Below are 20,443 nucleotides of genomic sequence, written 5' to 3'. Positions count from 1 at the left end.
AAGCTTGCACGCTGTTTCGCGGATTTTGCTCTTGTCGCGAAGTTCGTTGAGGAGGTCGAGTCCGACCACTAGCTCTTGTTGAAGTAGTCCACAACGACTAACAGGTGTTTTCTTTGGCCCTTGCCGGGTGAGAATGGGTCGATAATGTCCATTCCCCACGTGGCGAACGACCATGGTGATGTCATGCTGTGGAGTTCTTCTGGTTTCAGGTGGTGGAGTGGGCCGAACTCTTGGCACTTCTGGCACCTTTTAACATATTCCATGCAATCTCCGTTAACGGTCGGTCAGTAGTATCCTGCTCGGATGACTTTGGCTGCCATAGTTCGAGCCCCGTAGTGGTTACCGCATGCCCCGTTGTGAATCTCTTGTAGGACGTACTTGGATTGTTCTTTAGTAAGGCATTTTAGGAGCGGTGTCGAATATCCCCTCCTATATAGATCTTGGTCGATCATGGTGTATCGGGCGCACTGTCGTCTGATATTCTTTTCTTCACTCGGCTGACACGTTCCATGCTCCAAGTACTGGATGATTGGGTTTATCCAAGTATTGGACTCGGTGATTGCCAGGCATTCGGCGCCGCCTACGCTTGGTTGTTGCAGACGCATCTGGACAACCGAGCGATGGTGGCTTTGTTTTTTAGAGGAGGCGAGATGAGAGAGTGCGTCTGCTCGTTCGTTCTCCTGTCGTGGTATATGCTTAATGGTGACTTTATCGAACTTGGCGATGGAGTTGCTGACCGTGTGATAATAGCGTTGGAGGAGGGGTTCTTTGACTTCGAATTTGCCTTTTATCTGACTGACAATCAGCTGTGAGTCCCTTTTGCATATGACTTCGCGTGCTCTCAGGTCGTGTGCGAGGTTTAAGCCGACCAATATGGCTTCGTATTCGGCCTGGTTTTTGGTTGCTTTGAAGGCGAACTGGAGCGCTTGTTCAACTAGGAGATCTCCTGGGCCCTCCAGAACGACCCCTGCGACGCAAGCAGTTTTGTTGGACGAACCATCCACAAAGAGTACCCACTCGGTCGGGGTGTCGGGATGCGGTGATAGCTCCGGTGAGAAATCCGCCAGGCATTGAGAATTTATGGCACCTCTTGGCTCATACCGAATGTCGAATTCGGATAGCTCGACCGACCATCCTATCATTCGTCCTCCGAGGTTGGGTTTAGATAGTATTTTATATATGGGATAGTTGGTTCTTACCGTGATGGCGTGGTTTTGGAAGTATAGTCGCATCCTCCTCGCGGTCAACACCAATGCCAGTGCGACTTTTTCGATCATCTAATACCTTGTTTCGGTCGCGTGGAGCATCCGGCTAACAAAATACACTGGGTGCTCTTCGTTGTTGACTTCTTGGACTAGGGCGGAGCTGACCGCTTCCTCGGAGACAACCAAGTATACCACGATCGGGAGATCGAGTCTCGGCTTTTGAATGACGGTCGGTGATGACAGGAATTCTTTGAGTTGGCCGAAAATGCCTTCACACGCTTCATTCCAGCTAAACTTTGACGTTTTTCGTAGCATTTGTGCCATTGGTCTGATTCGTTCGGCAAGCCGAGGGACAAACCTAGATAGTGTTGTCAAACAATCGAGTAGTTGTTGGATTTCCTTCAGGTTTTTCGGGCTTCTCATTTCAGTTATGGCCTTACACTTGTCGGGATTAGCTTCAATTCCTCTGTGGGTCAACATGAAACCGAGGAATTTATCGCCCTCGACGCCAAGGTTATCAGACTCGAGAGTCTACTGTGACTCGTGGGAGCCCAGTAAACTCAACTCGTAAACCCGACTCGTAGACTCGTAAGAGTCTACTTCACATAAAAATTTAACAAAAAAATAATAATTCATGATATCAAATCCATAATATTGAAATAAACAAGTTCATACACCAATAAAATAACTAAAACAACACAAATGTTATAGTTTTAAAAGTCTCATTCATTCATCTAATGCTCTAAGGAAATTATCTCCAAGATCTTCATGATCATCTCCATCTTCATCATCATCATCTTCATCAACAACATCATCATCAAAAACTATATTATCAAAATCAGTTGCATCTGGAATTGAATCATTTAAACTTGTTCCTCCACCTAAGTCAACATTCACACCATCATTTTCAAGTAGAGTTTGCTCAACCTCAACAACATTATCTCCTTCTTCAGTTATCCATTCATTATCGGACTGAATGTCTTCAAATGGAAGAGCAATAGATCTTCTAATTTGTCTGTTTCTCAACTTCGAATTATACATTACATAAACTAAGCCATTCATTTTCTTTTGAGCCAAACGATTTCTTCTTTTTGTATGAACCTATAATTAAATATGAAATTTTTGTCAATATATAAATCAAATCAAGAAAAAACCTTAAATAACTTGAAGAACTTTAATTACCATTTCAAATGAGCTCCAATTACGCTCACACCCTGAATAACTACAAGTTAAACTCAAAACTCGAACAACAAACCTCTTTAGTTCTGGAGTTCTATCCCCAAACATCTCCCACCAATCTGCAGGTAACATACCTTTCCTACCCAGCTTTGCATCTTCCAAAGAAAATATTCCTCTTGCATGGTGAAAATCAGTAAATTGCAAATTGATTTTTGTTCTTTCTGCAACGTCATTAACCAATCTTCTCATGCACATGTACAACCCCTCCTTCACCTCAACATCATCATTTCTAAAGTTTGGTTGATAGTGTAATTGGGGGTTTAGGTAATAGGCAGCTGCATGCAAAGGCCTATGAAGCTGATTATTCCACCTCTGATCAATGATTTTCCAAACAGGTTCATAACTACGTACCAATTATGTTATGTTAGAACTTAGAAATAATTACACAATAAATAAGTATTAAAATTTAAAATGGAAGAAACCTAGAAATGTTACCTTTTCTTGATATTATTAAAGTTGCTTTTAATCTTCTCTTTGGCGCAATCCATCCCCTCATATATAAATCCCATTGCGGGTTTTACATCCGAATCTACCAATCGAAGGACCACCATAAGAGGGGCAACAACTTTTAAGCATATACTTACAGTCTTCCAAAATCGACTATCTAATACCACATTTTGAACTTTTCTCCCTTCTTGAGAAGTTCCAAACTTGCTTGTTTTCCATTCTTCAGAGTTAAACATGGTCATCAATGATGTTTTCATTTCATACAAACAAGCTAGAGTCAAATATGCTGTGGCAAATCTAGTCATTCCAGGCCTTATCAAGTCCCTTCCATTCGTAAACTTTTTCAAAATGGTAATTAGCATTGCTCTACCATAAATGTAGGTAGTGATCCTTCTTCCCTTTTGGATAGTAGTTTCATGGACCTTTAATTGCTTCTCAAAATCTTCAATGATTAAATCAATACAATGGGCAGCACATGGAGTCCAATATAGGTGCTCCCTTTTTTGCATCAAAAGCTCTCCACCTGCCTTGAAATTTGCAGCATTATCAGTAACTACCTGCAGTACATTTTCCTCACCAACAAATTCTACTGCATCATCCAACATTTTAAATACTTTATCTGCAGTTTTTGAGATGTCAGAGGTATCTAATGAATATAGAAACACAGTTCCTTTAGGACTGTTCACCAAAAAATTACAAATTGACCGTCTTTTTTTGTCTGTCCATCCATCAGACATAATGGTACAACCTGTTCTCTTCTATTCATCCTTATACTTTTCAAGTTCTATATCAGTTTTGTGTACGGCTTGTTTCAAAAGCTTCTCTCTAATATCATGATATGTTGGAGGTTTATAGCCAACACCATATCTACCAATCATGTCACACATCTTTGCAAAAGCTGGATTTCTAATAACATTGAATGGGATGGCACTTGTGTAGAAAAATTCAGCAACTTGAGCATCAACTTTTTCTTTATCACCCCTCTTGTACATTTGATTCAGAGTAGCTTGAACACCATCAGAAGATGAAGATTTACTTTTAAACATCTTGCTAGAGATACTTTCACTATCTTCCTCACCATCAGTTTGTCCAAAACTATTAAACTTCAACTTTCTTTTCTTCAATGAGGCATCTTTAGCTTTCGAGACAACTTTCAACATTAAATCTTTGATTTCTTCTGGTACTGATACACAAGGTTCAGAATCATATCTTGTTCCGGCAATATGACTTTTGAATCTGAAAATTCCTCCATTAAATATTTTGCTGCAGTAATTACATTTCACTTTTTTTCCATTCCCCGAAACATCAGTTCCATGCTTCCATCCAATATCTGTTCTATTTCCTACCGCATTCTTACTTCTAGGTGGCAGTAATGCTGAATTTGAACTAGTTCCAGACATCTTATGATCTTACTATGCCAAAAATTAAAAAAAAAACCATCAATTAGTCAATCTGCCCTAAAATTAAACTAAAATCCAATCTGTCCCAACCCTAATTTTAAAATCCTATTTTAAAACCCCTAATTTTAGAAACCCTAATTTTAAAACCCTAATTTCCCAATCTGTTCTCACAATAGCAGCAAGAGACCGAGACTACTTACCTATCACAGTGCGACGCGGTGTTGTGCGGTGCGACGTAGTGTTGTGCGGCGCGGTGCGACGCGACGCTGTGCGGCGATGACGAGCGACGCGACGCTGTGCGGCGATGACGACGAGCAGCAACGACGACGACGATGACGAATGACGCAAGGAGAAGCTGCAGCGATGATGACAATGAAGGAGATGAGATCGTGAAGAAGATGAACACGTGAGGAGAACGTGAACCAGGTAAGTAAAACCCTAAAAAACTAACCAAAACGCTCTGTTTTGGGCCAATTTTTGCAACTCGGTGACTCGGCCCTAAACTCGCGAGTTTGGTCGAGTTTGACCGAGTCAACTGCGGGTTTACTCAAAAACGATTTTGCTGCCGAGTTGACTCGCCACCCTTCACTTGACTCTTAAACTCGTAAGGGTTTACGAGTTAACCCTAGAGTTTGATAACCTTGCTCGACGTCGAACGCGCATTTCTCGGGATTGAGGCGCATGTTGACCTTCCTTAGGGCGTCAAAGACTTCTTGCAAGTCGTTGACGTGCTGACCGCACGAGTCAGATTTCACCACAATGTCGTCTACGTAGACCTCTACGCTCCTACCTATCATCCCCTTGAAAATCTTGTCCATCAGCCTCTGGTAAGTGGCCCCTGCATTCTTTAGGCCGAACGACATTACCTCATAGAAGTAGTTTGCGTCGTCGGTTGTGAAGGTGGTTTTTTCCTTGTCCTTGGGATGCATGCTTATCTGGTTGTAGCCAGAGTAAGCATCCAGGAAGCTCAACATTTTGTGACTGGTCGCTCTGTCAACGAGTCGGTCGATGTTGGGGAGGGGATATGAGTCCTTGGGGGCACGCTTTGTTCAAATCTTTATAGTCGATGCACATCCGCCATTTGTCGTTCGGCTTCGTGACCATCACTACATTAGCTAACCAGGTTGAGTACCGGGCTTCGCGGATGAACCCGACTTTGAGAAGTTTTTCAGCCTCGGCTCTGGCCGCGAGCCTCTTGTCTTCTCCGTGGTTTCTCTTTTTCTGTGCAACCGGGCGTGCTTCTTTGTACACCGAGAGACGGTGACTGATTATTTCAGGATTGACGCTTGGGACGTCGGCGGCCGTCCAGGCAAAGAGATCCACATTTTTCTTTAAGGTTCGATGGATGAGTTCGGCGTCAGCGGCTGCCATGGTCGTACCAATACTTGTGTACCGCTCCTCATCAATGAGGGCGGCGTGGCGTAGCTCGTCCTTCGCTTCTAGTCTTGGTTCAACCTCTCTTAGGTCGAGGTCTACCATGGCGACTGCGTGTTCGGCCGGTGATGCGTGTCTTTGTGGGGATCTCCCTCGGCCGGGTATCTTGTGTTTGGGCGGGTGGCTGTTGGTAACCTTCTGTCAGGTGGGCTCCACTCGCAAGCTTTCTGCGTAACACTCCCTTGCTATTTTTTTATCCACGTGAATGGTCAGTATATCGCCCGATAGAGAGGGGAACTTCATCATGAGATGAGGGGTGGAGACGATCACCCCAAGCTTGTTTAGGGACGACCGCCCTAGGAGGATGTTGTAGGAGGTATTTGCGTCAATAACTAAATACCTGATCTTCAAGGTTTTGCTTGTGTCATCTAGGTCGAAGGTTGTATACAACTCAATGTACCCCTTTGTGCCCACCCGCTCCCCAGAAAAGCTGACTACATGGTCGTCGTAGGGCATCATTTCCTCTACTGGGATCCCCATGGCTTTAAAGGTCTTCCAGTAAAGGATGTTGATCGAGCTCCCTTGGTCCATGAGGGTCTTCTTAATGGTGAAATCGTCAATGTCGACCGATATCACCATTGGGTCGTCCTGGGAAGGGTCTATCTGATAGCTGTCGTTTTGCTGTCAAATTAATATGATTCTAGCGTAGACTTGTCTAACACTAGAGAGATGATAGTATAATTGTGGACAAATGTCCCCAAGTCGTCTCCCAACGAATCCAATAGTAAAATCAGTTGATCAGGGTTTAAAATCTATCTGCAGACAATACAAGTTAGCAATAACAATAAAGATAAAAAGGGGGGTTTGAGATAGTTGTGCAGAAAATATAAAAAAAATTAAAATAACAAATAAAAAGCGGTTGATCCCAAGTTCTTCCACCATTGAATTCTTCACAGGTTCTCTAAAGATTAATCTTTTCTCAATCCTCCAACAGAGCTAAACCAGATTGAACATGCGCCGATCTGATTCAACTGAAACTCACCAGTAAAGCATGCGTCTACTGGTTTAATCAATACCCACTTTGTTCCATGCGTATACTCCATGGGAATGCTTACCTCCTCTCCCTTGAATCATGCGCCCAAGAAATTAATTAGAACAATGCGAACTAACTAAGAAACCAAAGTTTAAGATAAGGAAGACTCTCAATCATGCGTTCAAGTACAACCTCTCACAAAAACCAGTTTTCCAGGAGATTAGACAATAAAAACAACTGCTATAGAGAATTAAAAATCGAAACTTTTATTGGAACAAAACCTCATAACTCAATGGGGAATTACAAAAGAATCAACCAAAAAGGTTTAGCCTTCCATGCGGAGGCAAAACAAAAGAATCACTAAGAAGAAAATAAACTAAGAAAACCCTATGAAGCTCCCTCTTGTCTCCCTGATGCTTGTGTCCTTTTATAGGCTTTTCTGCTCCAAGGATCTTGAGAGAATATTGTAGTTTATATTTTGTTAACCGTTTCCAAGTTTCTATCTTTCCATAATTCTTGTATTTTTGCAGAATATTTGCTTCCAATTCTGTTTCTGAGATATTGTAGATTTTATTTTCTCTTTCTTCTCCTCAGAATTTGTTTTCTGTTTTGGTTCAAGAAGCAACTTGGACTTTTGCATATTTGGCCCATTCACAAAGGTAGATGCTTCCTCCGGATAATTTACTCTAAAAACACAAAATTAACAATAATAATAGTTAAGGCCCAAATAAACCCAAATATAAGAATATTAATTAAAACAATGGATTTATTTATTATTATAGTCCAATAATCTATGAATAAGGCTATTGTGTGTGAATAAATATATGCTCATCACTATCCCTTTGAAGTCTTTGTCTGTAAATGTTATGGGTGGCATCCTCGGTCGGATGGACACCAAGTTTAGTTGGTGGACAACGCGTAGATGTTTCTTTTGTGTGTTGTTAAAACTTTTACCTCTGGCAAACCCGCCGACAATGGTGTTTATGACCTCACGACCTCTTCTAGTATCGTCTTTGGGGGGATCATTTCTCCTCCCGTGCCGCTCTCGACGATGGTCGCCTTCTCGGGGTCCCGAGGGTGTGCGGTCTCTCTTCCTTGGGGTTTCTTCTTTGCATGGGGAACACTGGCTGTGCGACTGCTTCGCACAAAGCGGTGTAGGTTCCCTGCTTGGATAAGTTCTTCTATCTTATCCTTTAAGGCTTGACATTCCTCGGTCGAATGACTGGTATTTTTGTGGTACCGACCCTTCTTGCTACAGTCGGCGTTCTTGGGGCTCAGAGCCCTTCTCGGTGGCGGGATCAACCCTTCTCTTGCAATATTTTTTCTCAGTCAATGTTGAGGGGTGTGTATCGTGAGAACCGAGGCCCACGGTTATCCCGCTTGGGGTCGCCTCGCCCGGACCTAGATCTTCCTTGTCGTTCTTTCTCGTCCTTCTTTTCCCCGCTCGCTTCGGTTCGAGCTTGGTTCCTGAACTCACGCAGCTCTTCCAATTGCATGAACTTGGTCGCTCGACGCCTAAGCTCGTCCAAGCTTGTCGCAGGCTGCATGCACAGACTGTCAACGAAGGGCCCCGGTTGGAGGGCGGTCAACATGTGGTGCATTGCCACCTCAGGGCTGAGGTTTCGAATGCTCATAGCGGTTTTCCCAAACCGATCAATGAAAGTTCTAAGAGACTCTCCCTTTTCTTGTCGGATGCTGACCAATGCTATGGACGTCAGGTGGTAGGGGCGGCTTGTTGCGAACTGAATGTCGAACTTGGCCATCAGGGTTCAAAGCAATCCACTGAATTTGGGGGGAGCTTGGTGAACCAGCTTAGGGCTCCTCCCTTAAGCGAGGTTGGGAAGATTTGGCACTAGACCACGTCGTCCGTTGTATACAGACTCATGTGGGTCGTATACGCATCCATGTGCTCGTCAGGGTCGGTCATTTCGTCGTACTGATCCCTGTTGAATCCCTTCCACCTGTTTAGCAAAAGGGTGTCCATGATAAAATCGGTGAAGGGGTGACGTCGGTCGGGGCCAACGGTGCCTATAGTGTTCACCGTTTTGTTAGGGTGGGATTCGCTATCCATTTCCACAATGAGGTTGTTCTTCGGTTCTCTCTCGGCCTGTAGGCTGACAGTTGTGGCGAAGGACTTGCCGGCCTGGTTGGTCGGGACGAGAGATGGTCCTCCATCTACCAGCTTCTTCATATGTTTGTTTTCCTCTCAGAGGTTTTTGATTTCCTCCTCGTTCTTCCTGGTAGCCTCCTCATGGGCTTTCTTCATCTCCGTCCGCTCCTTCTGGAGTGCTAACATCATTGTCGCTTGATCTGCTTCGGGCATACTATGGGTTGATACCATCTACTGTTGTTTCTTCACGCTGTTCTCTCGAGCCCCACGGTGGGCGCCAATTGTTCTCGAACGGGTTTGGGGACCTAGAGAACGATTGCTCCTACTCCAGCGTCCGGTCGGTCTAACACTCTTGATACTTCCTTAGCACGTTCGCGCTCCCTGTCGTGCTTCTCTTCTTTCAGTCATCCTGCTCCTCAGGCGGAGGTGGCACCTGCAGAAGGCACTCCAACGCTCAAGTCAGCGAGGTATCGACAGTCAGTTGTCAGAGTATTGTATATAATGACGTACCTTTCTCCTTGAAGTGCGTGTTATTTATATTACCTTAATGGGCCTTCACTGTAGGGCCAGGTTAAGAGGGTTGGTTTGCGTTTAGGGTTTCGTTGAGCTACCCTTAACCATGGATTAGCCTTGCTAATCTGGTCAACCTTTGACTTGAGCGTTATAGGTCGGTCGGCGTGGCCCGAGTGTTGGCAGACGCACTGAATCGTCCGACCCTAGGCGGAGGTGGTACCTGCAGAAGGCACTCCAACGCTCAAGTCAGCAGGGTATCGGCACTCGGTTGTCGGAGTACTGTATATAATGACGTACATTTCTCCTTGAAGTGCGTGCTATTTATATTACCTTAATGTGCCTTCACTGTTGGGCCAGGTTAAGAGTGTTGGTTTGCGTTTAAGATTTCGTTAAGCTACCCTTAACCATGGATTAGCCTTGCTAATCTGGTTAACTTTTGACTTAAGCGTTATAAGTCAGTCGGCGTGACCTGAGTATTGACCGACGCACTGAATCGTCCGGCCGTACTAGTACAGTAAGTATTAACCTACAAATACCATTAACAATTAATAGAAATGAACTTATTGATTGTTAATAAAAAGATCATTTATGAATTCGTATAAGTCAAAATAACATTAACGTAACCAAAATAATCAAATATTAAAAAAACTTAAAATTAAATTATTTATCTAAACCAAAAAATTTATGATTCCTAACTTACAGAATAATAGTTACACTAACAAACATAATTTATGAAAATCCACTTGAATTTATATATATATATATATATATTTCATTTGAATTATGTTTATATTGTTTTAACTCCATTTACTTTCCTTCCACTATCTTTAACTTTAAAATAAATGAAATTTTAATTTTTCTTATAAACATTTAAATCACTTCAGTTGGCTCTATAATTAAATATTACTTGAATATATTTTAAATAACAGTTTTAAAACATTATTAGTTAAAGTTATTGTACTTCAATAAATATAAAACAATTCTATGCAAAATAACTTTTTCTGAAAATTAAATATTTATTAATTATAACTATATTTTTATATTTAAATTTGAATTTTCCAACTATAAAATTTATTTTATAACTAAAATAATAATTTCCAAGATTTATTTATTTAATAATTACTTAAGCAATAACTAATAAAAAAATAAAGCTATTTAAAATAAATAATAAAGTACTCTTAATTTAATTCTTTATTTTAAACTTAAATAAAGAATAATAATAAAAATTTATTACTAATTAATTAATTATTATTTTTAAGAAAAAACTAAAAACTACGAGAATTCTCTAATGTCAATTGTATTATCTCTGATAACCAAACTAGGACGTGAACAGTAAATATTTATATAAAGGAGATTTTTGAATGTATATAATATTTTTTTCGATTTTACCTTTATTTAATATCTCATTTTATTAATATAATTGAGTATTTTATCATTTCATATGAATTATTTAAAAATAAAATTATTTTTTAATATTTTAAATTGATATTAATATACGATTTTTAGTTTTTATATGACTCCTCCAATTTTTTTTTCTTAGTAACTTATTTTAAGTCGTCCTCGAACGATCCTGATAATCCCTCTTACTATTTCTATGCCACGTCTTCAAAAAGATTCTCCTTCATTTATATTTTCTTTTTCTTTATTCAAAACATGATCGGACACATGAATGAATGTGAAGGTAACAATTTTATTGAAATGTTAACACCTCGCACTCAATTTTTTTTTTTCAATTTTAACTTATTTAAAATTATTATTTATATACATTATTACATTTCTATCATCGTAAAAATTAAATAAAAAAAAATTTACATATACAGACACAATCGTATATACATGTGTTTGCATTAGTATAAATAAATAAAGTAACACACAGTCCATTTTGATATTCTTAAGAAAAAAAATCAAATATTAATATTAATAATATATTAGTCAATAGTGATAATACACGGTGGTTTCCTTTCTTTGAGTTCAAAATTATCCAAATCCTTTTTGTCCTTTCTCTTTTTAATTTTATTTAACCTAAGGCAGACAAACTTGTACATTTTTTATCGCTTTATTTCCCACTCATCTAAACCAATTTATCTCTATTGTATCAATTTTCTTTAATTTTTTTATTGCTTCGCCTATCAAAAGATAAGAAAAATATTATTATTATTATTATAATAGGTCAATATTATCATTATAGACATGTTTCTATTCAGTTTAGCTGCGATGCAAAACTGATAAAATACAAAATCAATGTTCAATCAATAAAAAAAAATCATGATTTTAACTTTTTTCTTGAAATAAAAATCAAACTAAAATATTAGTTATTTAATTTTTTATTTTACATATAAACTTACTTTATCAATGATATTAAAGCATATTATAATATTTTATTATGTACTTTTAATATTAAGAATTTATAAAGGTATGTTTTAGTATTTGTTTTATTATCATTAAAATAGTTTTATGAATAGTTGAGAGAGTGAGAATGGTGATAGCAGAAGTGAAAGTGTGATAGAAGCGACAAATGACAAGTTGGCGGATGATAATAATGGCAGTGGCAATTTTAAAGAGCTAATTCTCCCAAAATCATAAACTTTGAATTATTATAATATTCTCCAAACTTTACTTAGCACATTGTTCATGCTACCCATCATTCCTTTCTCTTTCCTCTTCCTTCTCTGCTAACACCATTATTCTATTTTGTTGTATCTGAGGGGGTGATGGTATCATTGTTGATGACTTCACTTTTGCCCCTTCTTCTCAGAACTACCATTTTCCTTTCCTCTCAATCTGTCTTTCATGGACAAGGCAGCTGCTGAACTTCAACGTGAGGCAGCAGATCCTGCTATTCTTCTTCACCGCCATCAGGTGATTTTGCCAAACCCCCTGTGTTCAAATCCTCAATGGTCAAAACTGAAACCCTTTTTGCCTATGCCATGATTTCTCTTCATACCATCTGGGTTCCATTTGGTTTGAGCTATATAGGGACCAAGATAAAGCAAAGTTCAATTTTTACCATATGGGTAAAGCAGAATTTTGCCTTTTCTTTTCTCCTTCTTTGGAAAAAAAAAGGAAAACTTTAACTTCATTTTGTGTGTGCGTGTGTTAGTTACAGTGAAATAGTTTTGATGCCCTGTTTTTTTAGTGTTCTGCTGGAAATGGGATAGGTGACAGTACCTCCTTGATTCCAGAATCCAGAAGACCACACCTCTCCTCTCTGCAAATACCAGCAAGGTCAGTGGAAAATGCATTATCCTCTTTCACAAAGACAGATGGTCCTACATTGATATCAAGTCCAGGTTCCGGTAGAGGACTTCCCCCAAGGCCAAATTCAGCCAGAGTCAAGTCCACTATGAAAAGTTTGCTCTCTGAGAGGAGCTTTAAGGCTAAGAATGGTTCACAAGATAGTGAAAGGACAGTTCTTATTGTTCCTGATAACTTACCATCAGATTGTCCTGTGGATAAGCCTTCAACTTCTAAGCCTTCAACCTCTAAGCCTTCAACTTCAAGGTCCCTTTCTCTTAACAAGATTTTGTTCTCTTCATCAACCAAAGCCACACATTCATTGCCTGTTACTCCAACTGCAAATTCAGGTGCAGAGATTGTACAAGGAAGACATCTAGGGTGTGATTCTGATTCAAGTGTATGGTTCTTCTGTTCTCATTATTGTTTCACGGTGTCAAAACAACTACTTTTATACCACAGTTTATTTATAGGCGAAGCTTTTCTACAATTTTTTTTGTATGAAATAGTATTTGATGCTTCAGGTATGCTGCATTGATGAATTTTCATTTTGTACAGAAAATGGAAGTAAATCAGCACATTACTCGATCGGTTTCGGTTCCTGTTAATATCAAAGCCGCTAATTTAAGACGTACAGATTCTAGAAGGTTGGTTCGTGTAATTTCAGCAAGATCACTTCTAACAACTGGTGAAGGCATCTCAACTCAGAATGCTTCCGGATCTGAGATTGGTAATCTTCTTCATAATATATGGAATTTATATTATATTTTTTTCTGGGTATCTCTTTTTAAGCTTTTTTTCAAAAGTAACAGTTAGGTGTTTGGCAAGCAACATTTTTTACTATGAGACACTGAACCATAAAAGATCAGCAATGCGAATACATTGTTTAAAAGACTCCGTAGAGGAAGGAAAAGATAGGAGTAATAATTTAATTTTAGAGTTTGGGGTAGAACATTGAGTACTCTCTGCTTTTGAAGTGAACGTGTGAGTGAGATTCTCAATAAGGTGACCATGCAAAATGTATCAAGTGATCCAAGCAACTGATAGTTGTTCCTTCGAGTTTTATTTAATATTTGATTATACAGATATGGGATTATCATTTCAAATCATAAATGTGCTGTGTCTTCTGTTTGCAAATAATCCATATTCATCGTATTCCCTAATGAGAAATAGAATTGCAAAGAATTTGTTGAAGGTTTTAATTGCTAGATGTAATGGTAGAAGAAAGATAAGTAGTAAATAGTAGTTCTATTCACTGTTTATAGTATAACCACGGGATAATACCAAATACAAAATCTTTTTTATTCTAGAACACTCTATGACAACAACAGCAACAAAACCTAATTTTAGAATTCTCCTTTTCTGAAGCAAGGTGTTTTAATGGTTTGTTGTAAAGTTTGTTCTATTTTCACCATTGAACTTATTGAATCTTTTTATATTCTTTTTCTAACTCTTGTTTGGGTGAAACTTGGCGTTTTGTGTAATGAAACTTTTAGTAACTTTGAATTTATCTTGTTCCATTTCCCTATTGTTTTACTTTTGTCTTGTGTTTTCTGCTTCTGTAGTCATGTGCCTCATTGTTCACATATGGCATGGATGTTGATTCATCTTGTCCTCGTTATGTTCTAATAAAAGATGGCAACAAACCATACTTGATTATTTTTAGTTTTGATATGTTGAAAGATGCTGTATGCGCATTCCCTAGAGGTTTTATTTCTTTGGACTATCTGAACATTGCTTATGCTTGAAAGGAGAATTGAAACCATATACTATTTTCTAACCTAGTATTTTCTCACTGTTTCATTTTCAGTTGTTGAAGATACTTCTGAGGATATTCCAGAGGAAGATGCAGTTTGTAGGATTTGCTTGGTGGAGCTTGCGGAAGGAGGTAATACTCTGAGGATGGAATGCAGTTGTAAAGGTGAGCTTGCACTTGCTCACCAAGACTGTGCAGTAAAGTGGTTTAGTATCAAAGGAAACAAAACCTGTGATGTCTGCAAGCAGGAAGTCCTTAACCTCCCCGTAACACTCTTGAAAATTTCTAATCCTCAAACTGTTATTCCGCAGCCATTACCAGCACCACAGCAAAGAGAAGTAACTTCTTACAGGTAAATTCAATTTCTTCAATGACACAGCAATTTTGTGTTCAATATCAAACCAACAAGTTAACATAGGAGAGACGTAAAAGTATTGTACTCATTTATTGGATCTTGTGATCTACACTTAAAAATCGCCTAGAACAATAAGTTCTAACAACAGTTTTCATTATTTTAATTTTTCTTTTTACATTAAGACCAGTTGTAGGGGATTTTAGGTTTCATTAGCTGCAAGTCAATTTACATATTCAATCCTTGAAAAACTATTGTAGTTAATCATGAAAAACTGCTCCAAACTATGGTGAAAAATCCAAGCTTCACCGAAACAAGTCAGAAAGACTAATCCATATGTAATTGGCTTCTGGCGTCTCTTGAAATTATGGGGCAAGCTGAATTGTATGTCTCAATCAGACAATAATGGGATATGTTACACTAGTAGTAAGGTATTATTAGAACATAATTAAAATAGTGACGACCTCCCAATAGGTTTCAGTTGCTGCACTATAGTTATTTTTAAAGAAGGAAAATGTTCCAGACTATGGAGAAAATCCTAAAACTAACCAAATCAACCAAAAAACTTACTTTTTATTTGGCTGCTGAGTTGTCTAATAGAATACATGCAAGTTATGTCTGAATTTGAACAATGTCACACAGATATCAGGAAACAATGCTTTGCCAGTTCTACAAAATTGTGAAAATTCACTAGACAATTTCTTACTTTCTACTCTAATCATAATGTACCGTGCAGGATATGGCAGGATTTATCAGTACTTATCTTGGTCAGCATGCTTGCATACTTTTGTTTTCTTGAGGAGCTACTGGTATGCTACTGATCTTGGTAACACTGACAAATTTTTTTGGATAATCTTTTGTTGATATATTTGAAAATGAAGCTAACTGAAGTTGCCTTGTCTTGACACTCTTTGATGTTATAAGATTTATTGTGAAAAACGAAAGTCTCGCATCAACTGGAGATAATGTCAAGTACCATATATAAATGTAGGCAATTTTCACTTTACAAGCTCGTTTTGTAGTGTTGAGTTTGGCCTAAACCACTTTGTAATATGGTATTAGATTCTATTCTAGATTCACTAAAGGGGTCACTCACCATGTTATACTTGTACCAAACCCAATTGTCTTGGACACATGACAGGGTGTATTGGGGAAAACCTAAGTCTCACATTGATTAGAGATAATACCAAAGTACTATATAGAAGTGGGGGTAATCCTCAATTGAGACGGTAAGGATGAAGGAGAAAGTTGCAGGCTATTTTAGGGAAAACTGTATGGCTCTGGCCTTTTCTCATTAATTATACAAAAATCAGATCCTTTACAAACGCATGAAATTTGTCCTAAAGTGTAGTCTATATATCATAGCAGTTACTATCTATTTAAAGATACAATATTGATGTTATGAAATATTCCAACACTCCCCTCAAACCAAAGTTGAGCAAGCTTTCAGCTTGCTACAAGTAAAGGGCTCGGCCATGTGTCTGAAGTCAACTATTGTTAGCTCATATTGACATAATCACTGGGTTGATAGGGTGGTACACACTTGCAACCTGTTAGTAATGAAGGCTGAGAGAAGTAGCAACACTTCCAGGTATGAGCTTAAAATGACTACGCAAATTTTCTGGTGCTGTTTCCTGTTTAACTGGAGATGAGATAGTAATCACAAAAGAAGGCGGCTGCAATGAAGATGTAGTAGTAATGATATAGTTTGAGAAATATTGTCCATTTATGTAACTAGAGAAATTTTGCTCTCCTATTTTATTATAGGTAGATTGTTAGGTTACACATAGAGGAGGAGTTAGTTAGAATTAGAATAGTCATGAGTTTGTTATTTGATTTGCTAGTTAGATATAAATAAGAAAAAAGGAGAGGGGGAGGGGGAGTGTGTAATACTTTTGTAGATTGAGCTTTAGCTCTTTGTGAAGGGGAAGCCCTTGAAGGAGAGAGTGCTCTCCTATTTCTTGTTTTTTTCTGTCTATTCAATAAAAACCTTTCTTTTCTTCTCTTTATAATTCTTGGTTCCTAACATAGATTGATTCCAATCCCTAACTTTATAGGGTATTCAGATAGAGAGGAAACGAGTAATATTGATTCTGAGTGAGAAGCACACATTGATAGGTGAAGTAGTTCTCTGTTACTGAAGCCCTATATAAAGATCAGTGAATTACCAGGGTGGTCTGTAAACTGACTAAAGCTTTCAGTTGCATCTGACTAAGAGAAAAGAGGACAAAAAGAATAAAACTAACAGAAAAGAAAATACATGTCTTCAGGAACTCTGCGTAGCATAATAATGGTAGGACGGATCACAAAGGATGGTACTATTCAGATACCATGTTAGAAATATGATAATTTTTAGTAGAGTTAGAGATTTTATGTATATTACTTTTGTGCTGTGATGTATTACAATAAGATGTAATGTGATGATTAAACGGTTGACCTTTATTTACGCAAGCGATCCTAACCAATTAAGGAGACAAATCATAAAATATTAGAAAAAAATGTAAAAACTAAGAAAGTAAGAAATAAAATGTAAAGCTTTATTGAACTGTGCTTATTTAAATTCTCTAAAGTATAATTTTTTATAATCTTGCCCCATCCCCTTTATTTTCTTGTTTTCTCCAAACATGTTTTGTTACACTGAAATATGTCTGACTCAATAATTTCTACTGTACAAGGTTTCAGATTTGGGAACTCATGCTCTTGCTATTTCATTGCCTTTCTCCTGTGTTTTAGGACTCCTTTCATCTATGATTGCTTCAACCATGGGTAAACTTGCTTCCTTTTATTTCCATTAGCATATCAAAGTAATTTTGGTTCTCTTCATGTTCTGCTTTTTATTTCTTTGGAGTGCATACTATTGAAATAGAGTGCTTGAGAGGATGGGTGTGTCTAGCCCCTAAAAGCATTGAGTCAGTGTTTGAGTCTCTTTAGAAATGAAATCATAACTGTATCTTTAAACATTTGGATATCCTTGAAATTTTGGAACACTGCATTTTGTATCTATGTTCATTGGAATTAATATGTTTTTTGAAAAAGATCATGTTATGTTGCATCAATCAACGCTGACACTGTTCTTTAAATTTCTACCATGTTAAGTAATTGGAACAGACCAGTACCCTAGAGAGTTGTACTGACTTATTAATTTCTCCTTAATATAAGCTTGTTTGCTAATCATGATTAACATGCTTAACAAATTTTAAACTCTCTTGAATGTTTCGGTTGCAGTGAGCGGGAGTTACATGTGGGCCTATGCTTGCTTCCAGTTTGCAATTGTCATCCTGTTTGCTCATGTGTTTTATACCATAGTAAGACTGTTTAGTTTCTGACCTGTCTTAAGTACTTGCAATGTTTCTGCACCTTTGTTAAATATAAAGTCTTGTTTGAATAAACTTTTCAATAAACACTTGCAGGAGAAGAAAACAAGATGATAACACAAATTAAGCTTTTTCCATAAACTAAAATTAATTTTGTAAGTTAAAAACAATAATTCAAAGAAGTACATGGAAAGTTTTTACAATTCAACTTAGGGTTTGTGTGGACAAATTTTCCATTAGCATTTTTAGGAGAGAAGAAATAATGAAATGAACTTCTCCAAAGTTAAAATTAGCTTATGCATGAAATAATTTGTAAATGTTCTTTAATATAATTTGTCTAAATCCTTATTTTAACTTGTGTTGTGCATATGTTAAATTTCATTATTTTCTTATTTTTTCCTTCAAGAAGTATTTCTGCAAAAGCTTCTCCAAACAAACCCTATGAACTAATTTTAACTTGGGAAAGAAAAATTATTTCACCTTACTTTTTCTTTTCTTTTCCTTATTGAAAAGTTATCCAAATAGGACTTGTGTCATTTGGGTGCAGGTAAACAAAATTTAGAATATCTAACACCCTTTTTACTTTTGTAGCTTAATGTTAATGCCATTCTCTCAGTTCTTCTCTCCTCATTCACTGGATTTGGGATTTCAATCAGCTTGAATACTCTGGTAACGGAATATGTCAGATGGAGAATGAGAAGACTGATTCAATCTTCTACGACACAACAACTGCGTCGTGATCATGCACACCAGCAGCAAGAACATCAAAGACTGCATACTCAACTGCAAAGGCCGCAGCAAGAGCAGCACCTATGACAGTATCTCCTAATGCAAATGATGGAAACCATCCAGTCTCAAAATCAGAAATTTTCTAAGTCTACCTCTGTCTCAGAGGGTGCTTCCATCTGCAAAAGTTGCATATCACAGGTTGAGACCAGTCCTTTGCAAATACGGAGAATTGCTTGGTTATAGTTTAGAAGTTACTAAGATTTGGCTTTCCATTTTGTTGTGAAGCAAAATATATGAATGAATCCATCATGAGCAGTATTTTGTGAACTGCGAATACAGGATAGAACATTTTTTTTTTTGCATATAACATGAAAGGGTGGTGGTGGGGGCTTTCTATGCTTACAGTATATCTTATCATGTTTTTTTATCATTAAATTCTTGCATCAAGATTTGTACTGAAATAATTTGAAGATATGGCTATTTCTTGGATCGGACATTTTTTCTCATGCCAATTGAAAGTGTAAATTGAAGTGTTTCTTGAATTGTCAATGCTGAGATTTGCAAGACACTGAAAATTCTTAAATTCTCATTTTTTTTTTACTTCATGCATGCTCGAATATCTAGTTTTTTTTTAATCTTTTTTTAACAGTAGCATTGATTTTTCAACACATTTCCGGGAATACATCTGAAATAAAAGTTATCAGTAATGGTGTTCTTAACAAGAGCCTCCATATTTGCTGCCTCCTTATAACCATGATTCAATTGAAGTTTTTTTATTGGTGAAATACACTGCACTGATAATATTGTTTACCAGCAGTTTGTGTTATTTTGAAATCTAATGAATCTAAGGAACAATTAATTTTAATTTTTAGATTTTTTTTAAAAATTTATATTATTAAAGATGGTGACTAACTTTTCTATTGATGTTTGGTGAAGGGAAATAAAAAGGAAAAGAAATTATTAGATTTTTTTGAATTTATTATATTGTATGTTTTAAATAATTATGATTATTTAGTTTATTACACTATTTATCACTATATATATATATATATATATATATATATATTTATCCTTCTCTAGCATTACTTTCTGCATTCCCTAAATTTTTCTCCTACACTTTGGAGATCAAGGATTCTAGAAATTGAGGTTAACATTTGGATTTTTTATTTTCAACCAATTCGAACAACATTGGAACTTTCATTGGTTTTCAATTTATTTCTAGATTATACAGTCTCAGTTATTTTTAGATTGTGCAGTCTACATTTTTTTTTTTAAATTGGAAATTAACCCTAAACATTGGAACTTTCATTGGTTTTCAATTTATTTCTAGATTATACAGTCTCAGTTATTTTTAGATTGTGCAGTCTACATTTTTTTTAAATTGGAAATTACTTTTATTAATACAATTGCTGCTCAAATTTCTACATCAAATTTATATTCTGAGTTAAACTTTCACAGCACACCTTTTTGAAATTGATTATTTTTGTCTGACAGTTATATCTAGACAACCAATTTATCTCTTTTGGATAGATAATTTCTAAACACAAATTCAACACCTTTTATGGACAGATTACTCGGAAAAAAAAATTAAAACTTTTATGAAAAGATATTCTGAAACACTAATGAAATATATTATTAAGTTTTTCGAAATAGTCCGAAATGAGAAATTTCAATGTTAATTTTCAATCCCAAGTGTGTCTCTGAAATGCTAAATAGGAGCCATTAGGTGCTATTCTC

General features: G+C 37.2%; 3 protein-coding genes across 5 annotated transcripts; 1 reads left to right on the top strand and 2 right to left on the bottom strand.

Moving 5' to 3' along the window:
• Positions 1-284: 284 nt before the first annotated feature.
• LOC137833218 (uncharacterized) lies at positions 285-1,142 on the bottom strand. Its single transcript, XM_068641578.1, has one exon. The coding sequence runs from the start codon at positions 1,140-1,142 to the stop codon at positions 285-287; it is 858 nt and encodes a 285-aa protein (XP_068497679.1).
• Positions 1,143-1,931: 789 nt separating this feature from the next.
• Positions 1,932-3,628, bottom strand: LOC137833217 (uncharacterized). Its single transcript, XM_068641577.1, has 3 exons — positions 2,880-3,628; positions 2,388-2,787; positions 1,932-2,306 (listed from the first exon to the last, which is right to left on the bottom strand). Exons 1-3 carry the CDS (start codon positions 3,626-3,628, stop codon positions 1,932-1,934), a joined length of 1,524 nt encoding a protein of 507 aa, XP_068497678.1.
• Positions 3,629-11,831: 8,203 nt separating this feature from the next.
• On the top strand, positions 11,832-19,241 carry LOC137830938 (uncharacterized). Of its 3 annotated transcripts, none has more exons than XM_068638354.1 (8): positions 11,832-12,180; positions 12,458-12,955; positions 13,114-13,285; positions 14,366-14,663; positions 15,400-15,472; positions 17,339-17,429; positions 17,889-17,968; positions 18,569-19,241. In XM_068638354.1, the coding sequence occupies exons 1-8, from the start codon at positions 12,112-12,114 to the stop codon at positions 18,791-18,793; spliced, it is 1,506 nt and encodes a 501-aa protein (XP_068494455.1). In that variant the 5' UTR covers positions 11,832-12,111; the 3' UTR covers positions 18,794-19,241. The 3 variants fall into 3 exon arrangements, with proteins under 3 accessions (XP_068494455.1, XP_068494456.1, XP_068494454.1); XM_068638355.1 differs by having other exon boundaries at positions 11,905-12,180; positions 12,504-12,955; XM_068638353.1 differs by having other exon boundaries at positions 11,932-12,335.
• The last annotated feature ends 1,202 nt before the right edge of the window (positions 19,242-20,443 follow it).

This window comes from Phaseolus vulgaris, chromosome 6, assembly GCF_000499845.2.
Source record: "Phaseolus vulgaris cultivar G19833 chromosome 6, P. vulgaris v2.0, whole genome shotgun sequence".
NCBI lineage: Eukaryota > Viridiplantae > Streptophyta > Magnoliopsida > Fabales > Fabaceae > Phaseolus > Phaseolus vulgaris.
Note: the sequence above shows the minus strand (reverse complement) of the source record. Positions and strands in the feature narration are given on the sequence as shown.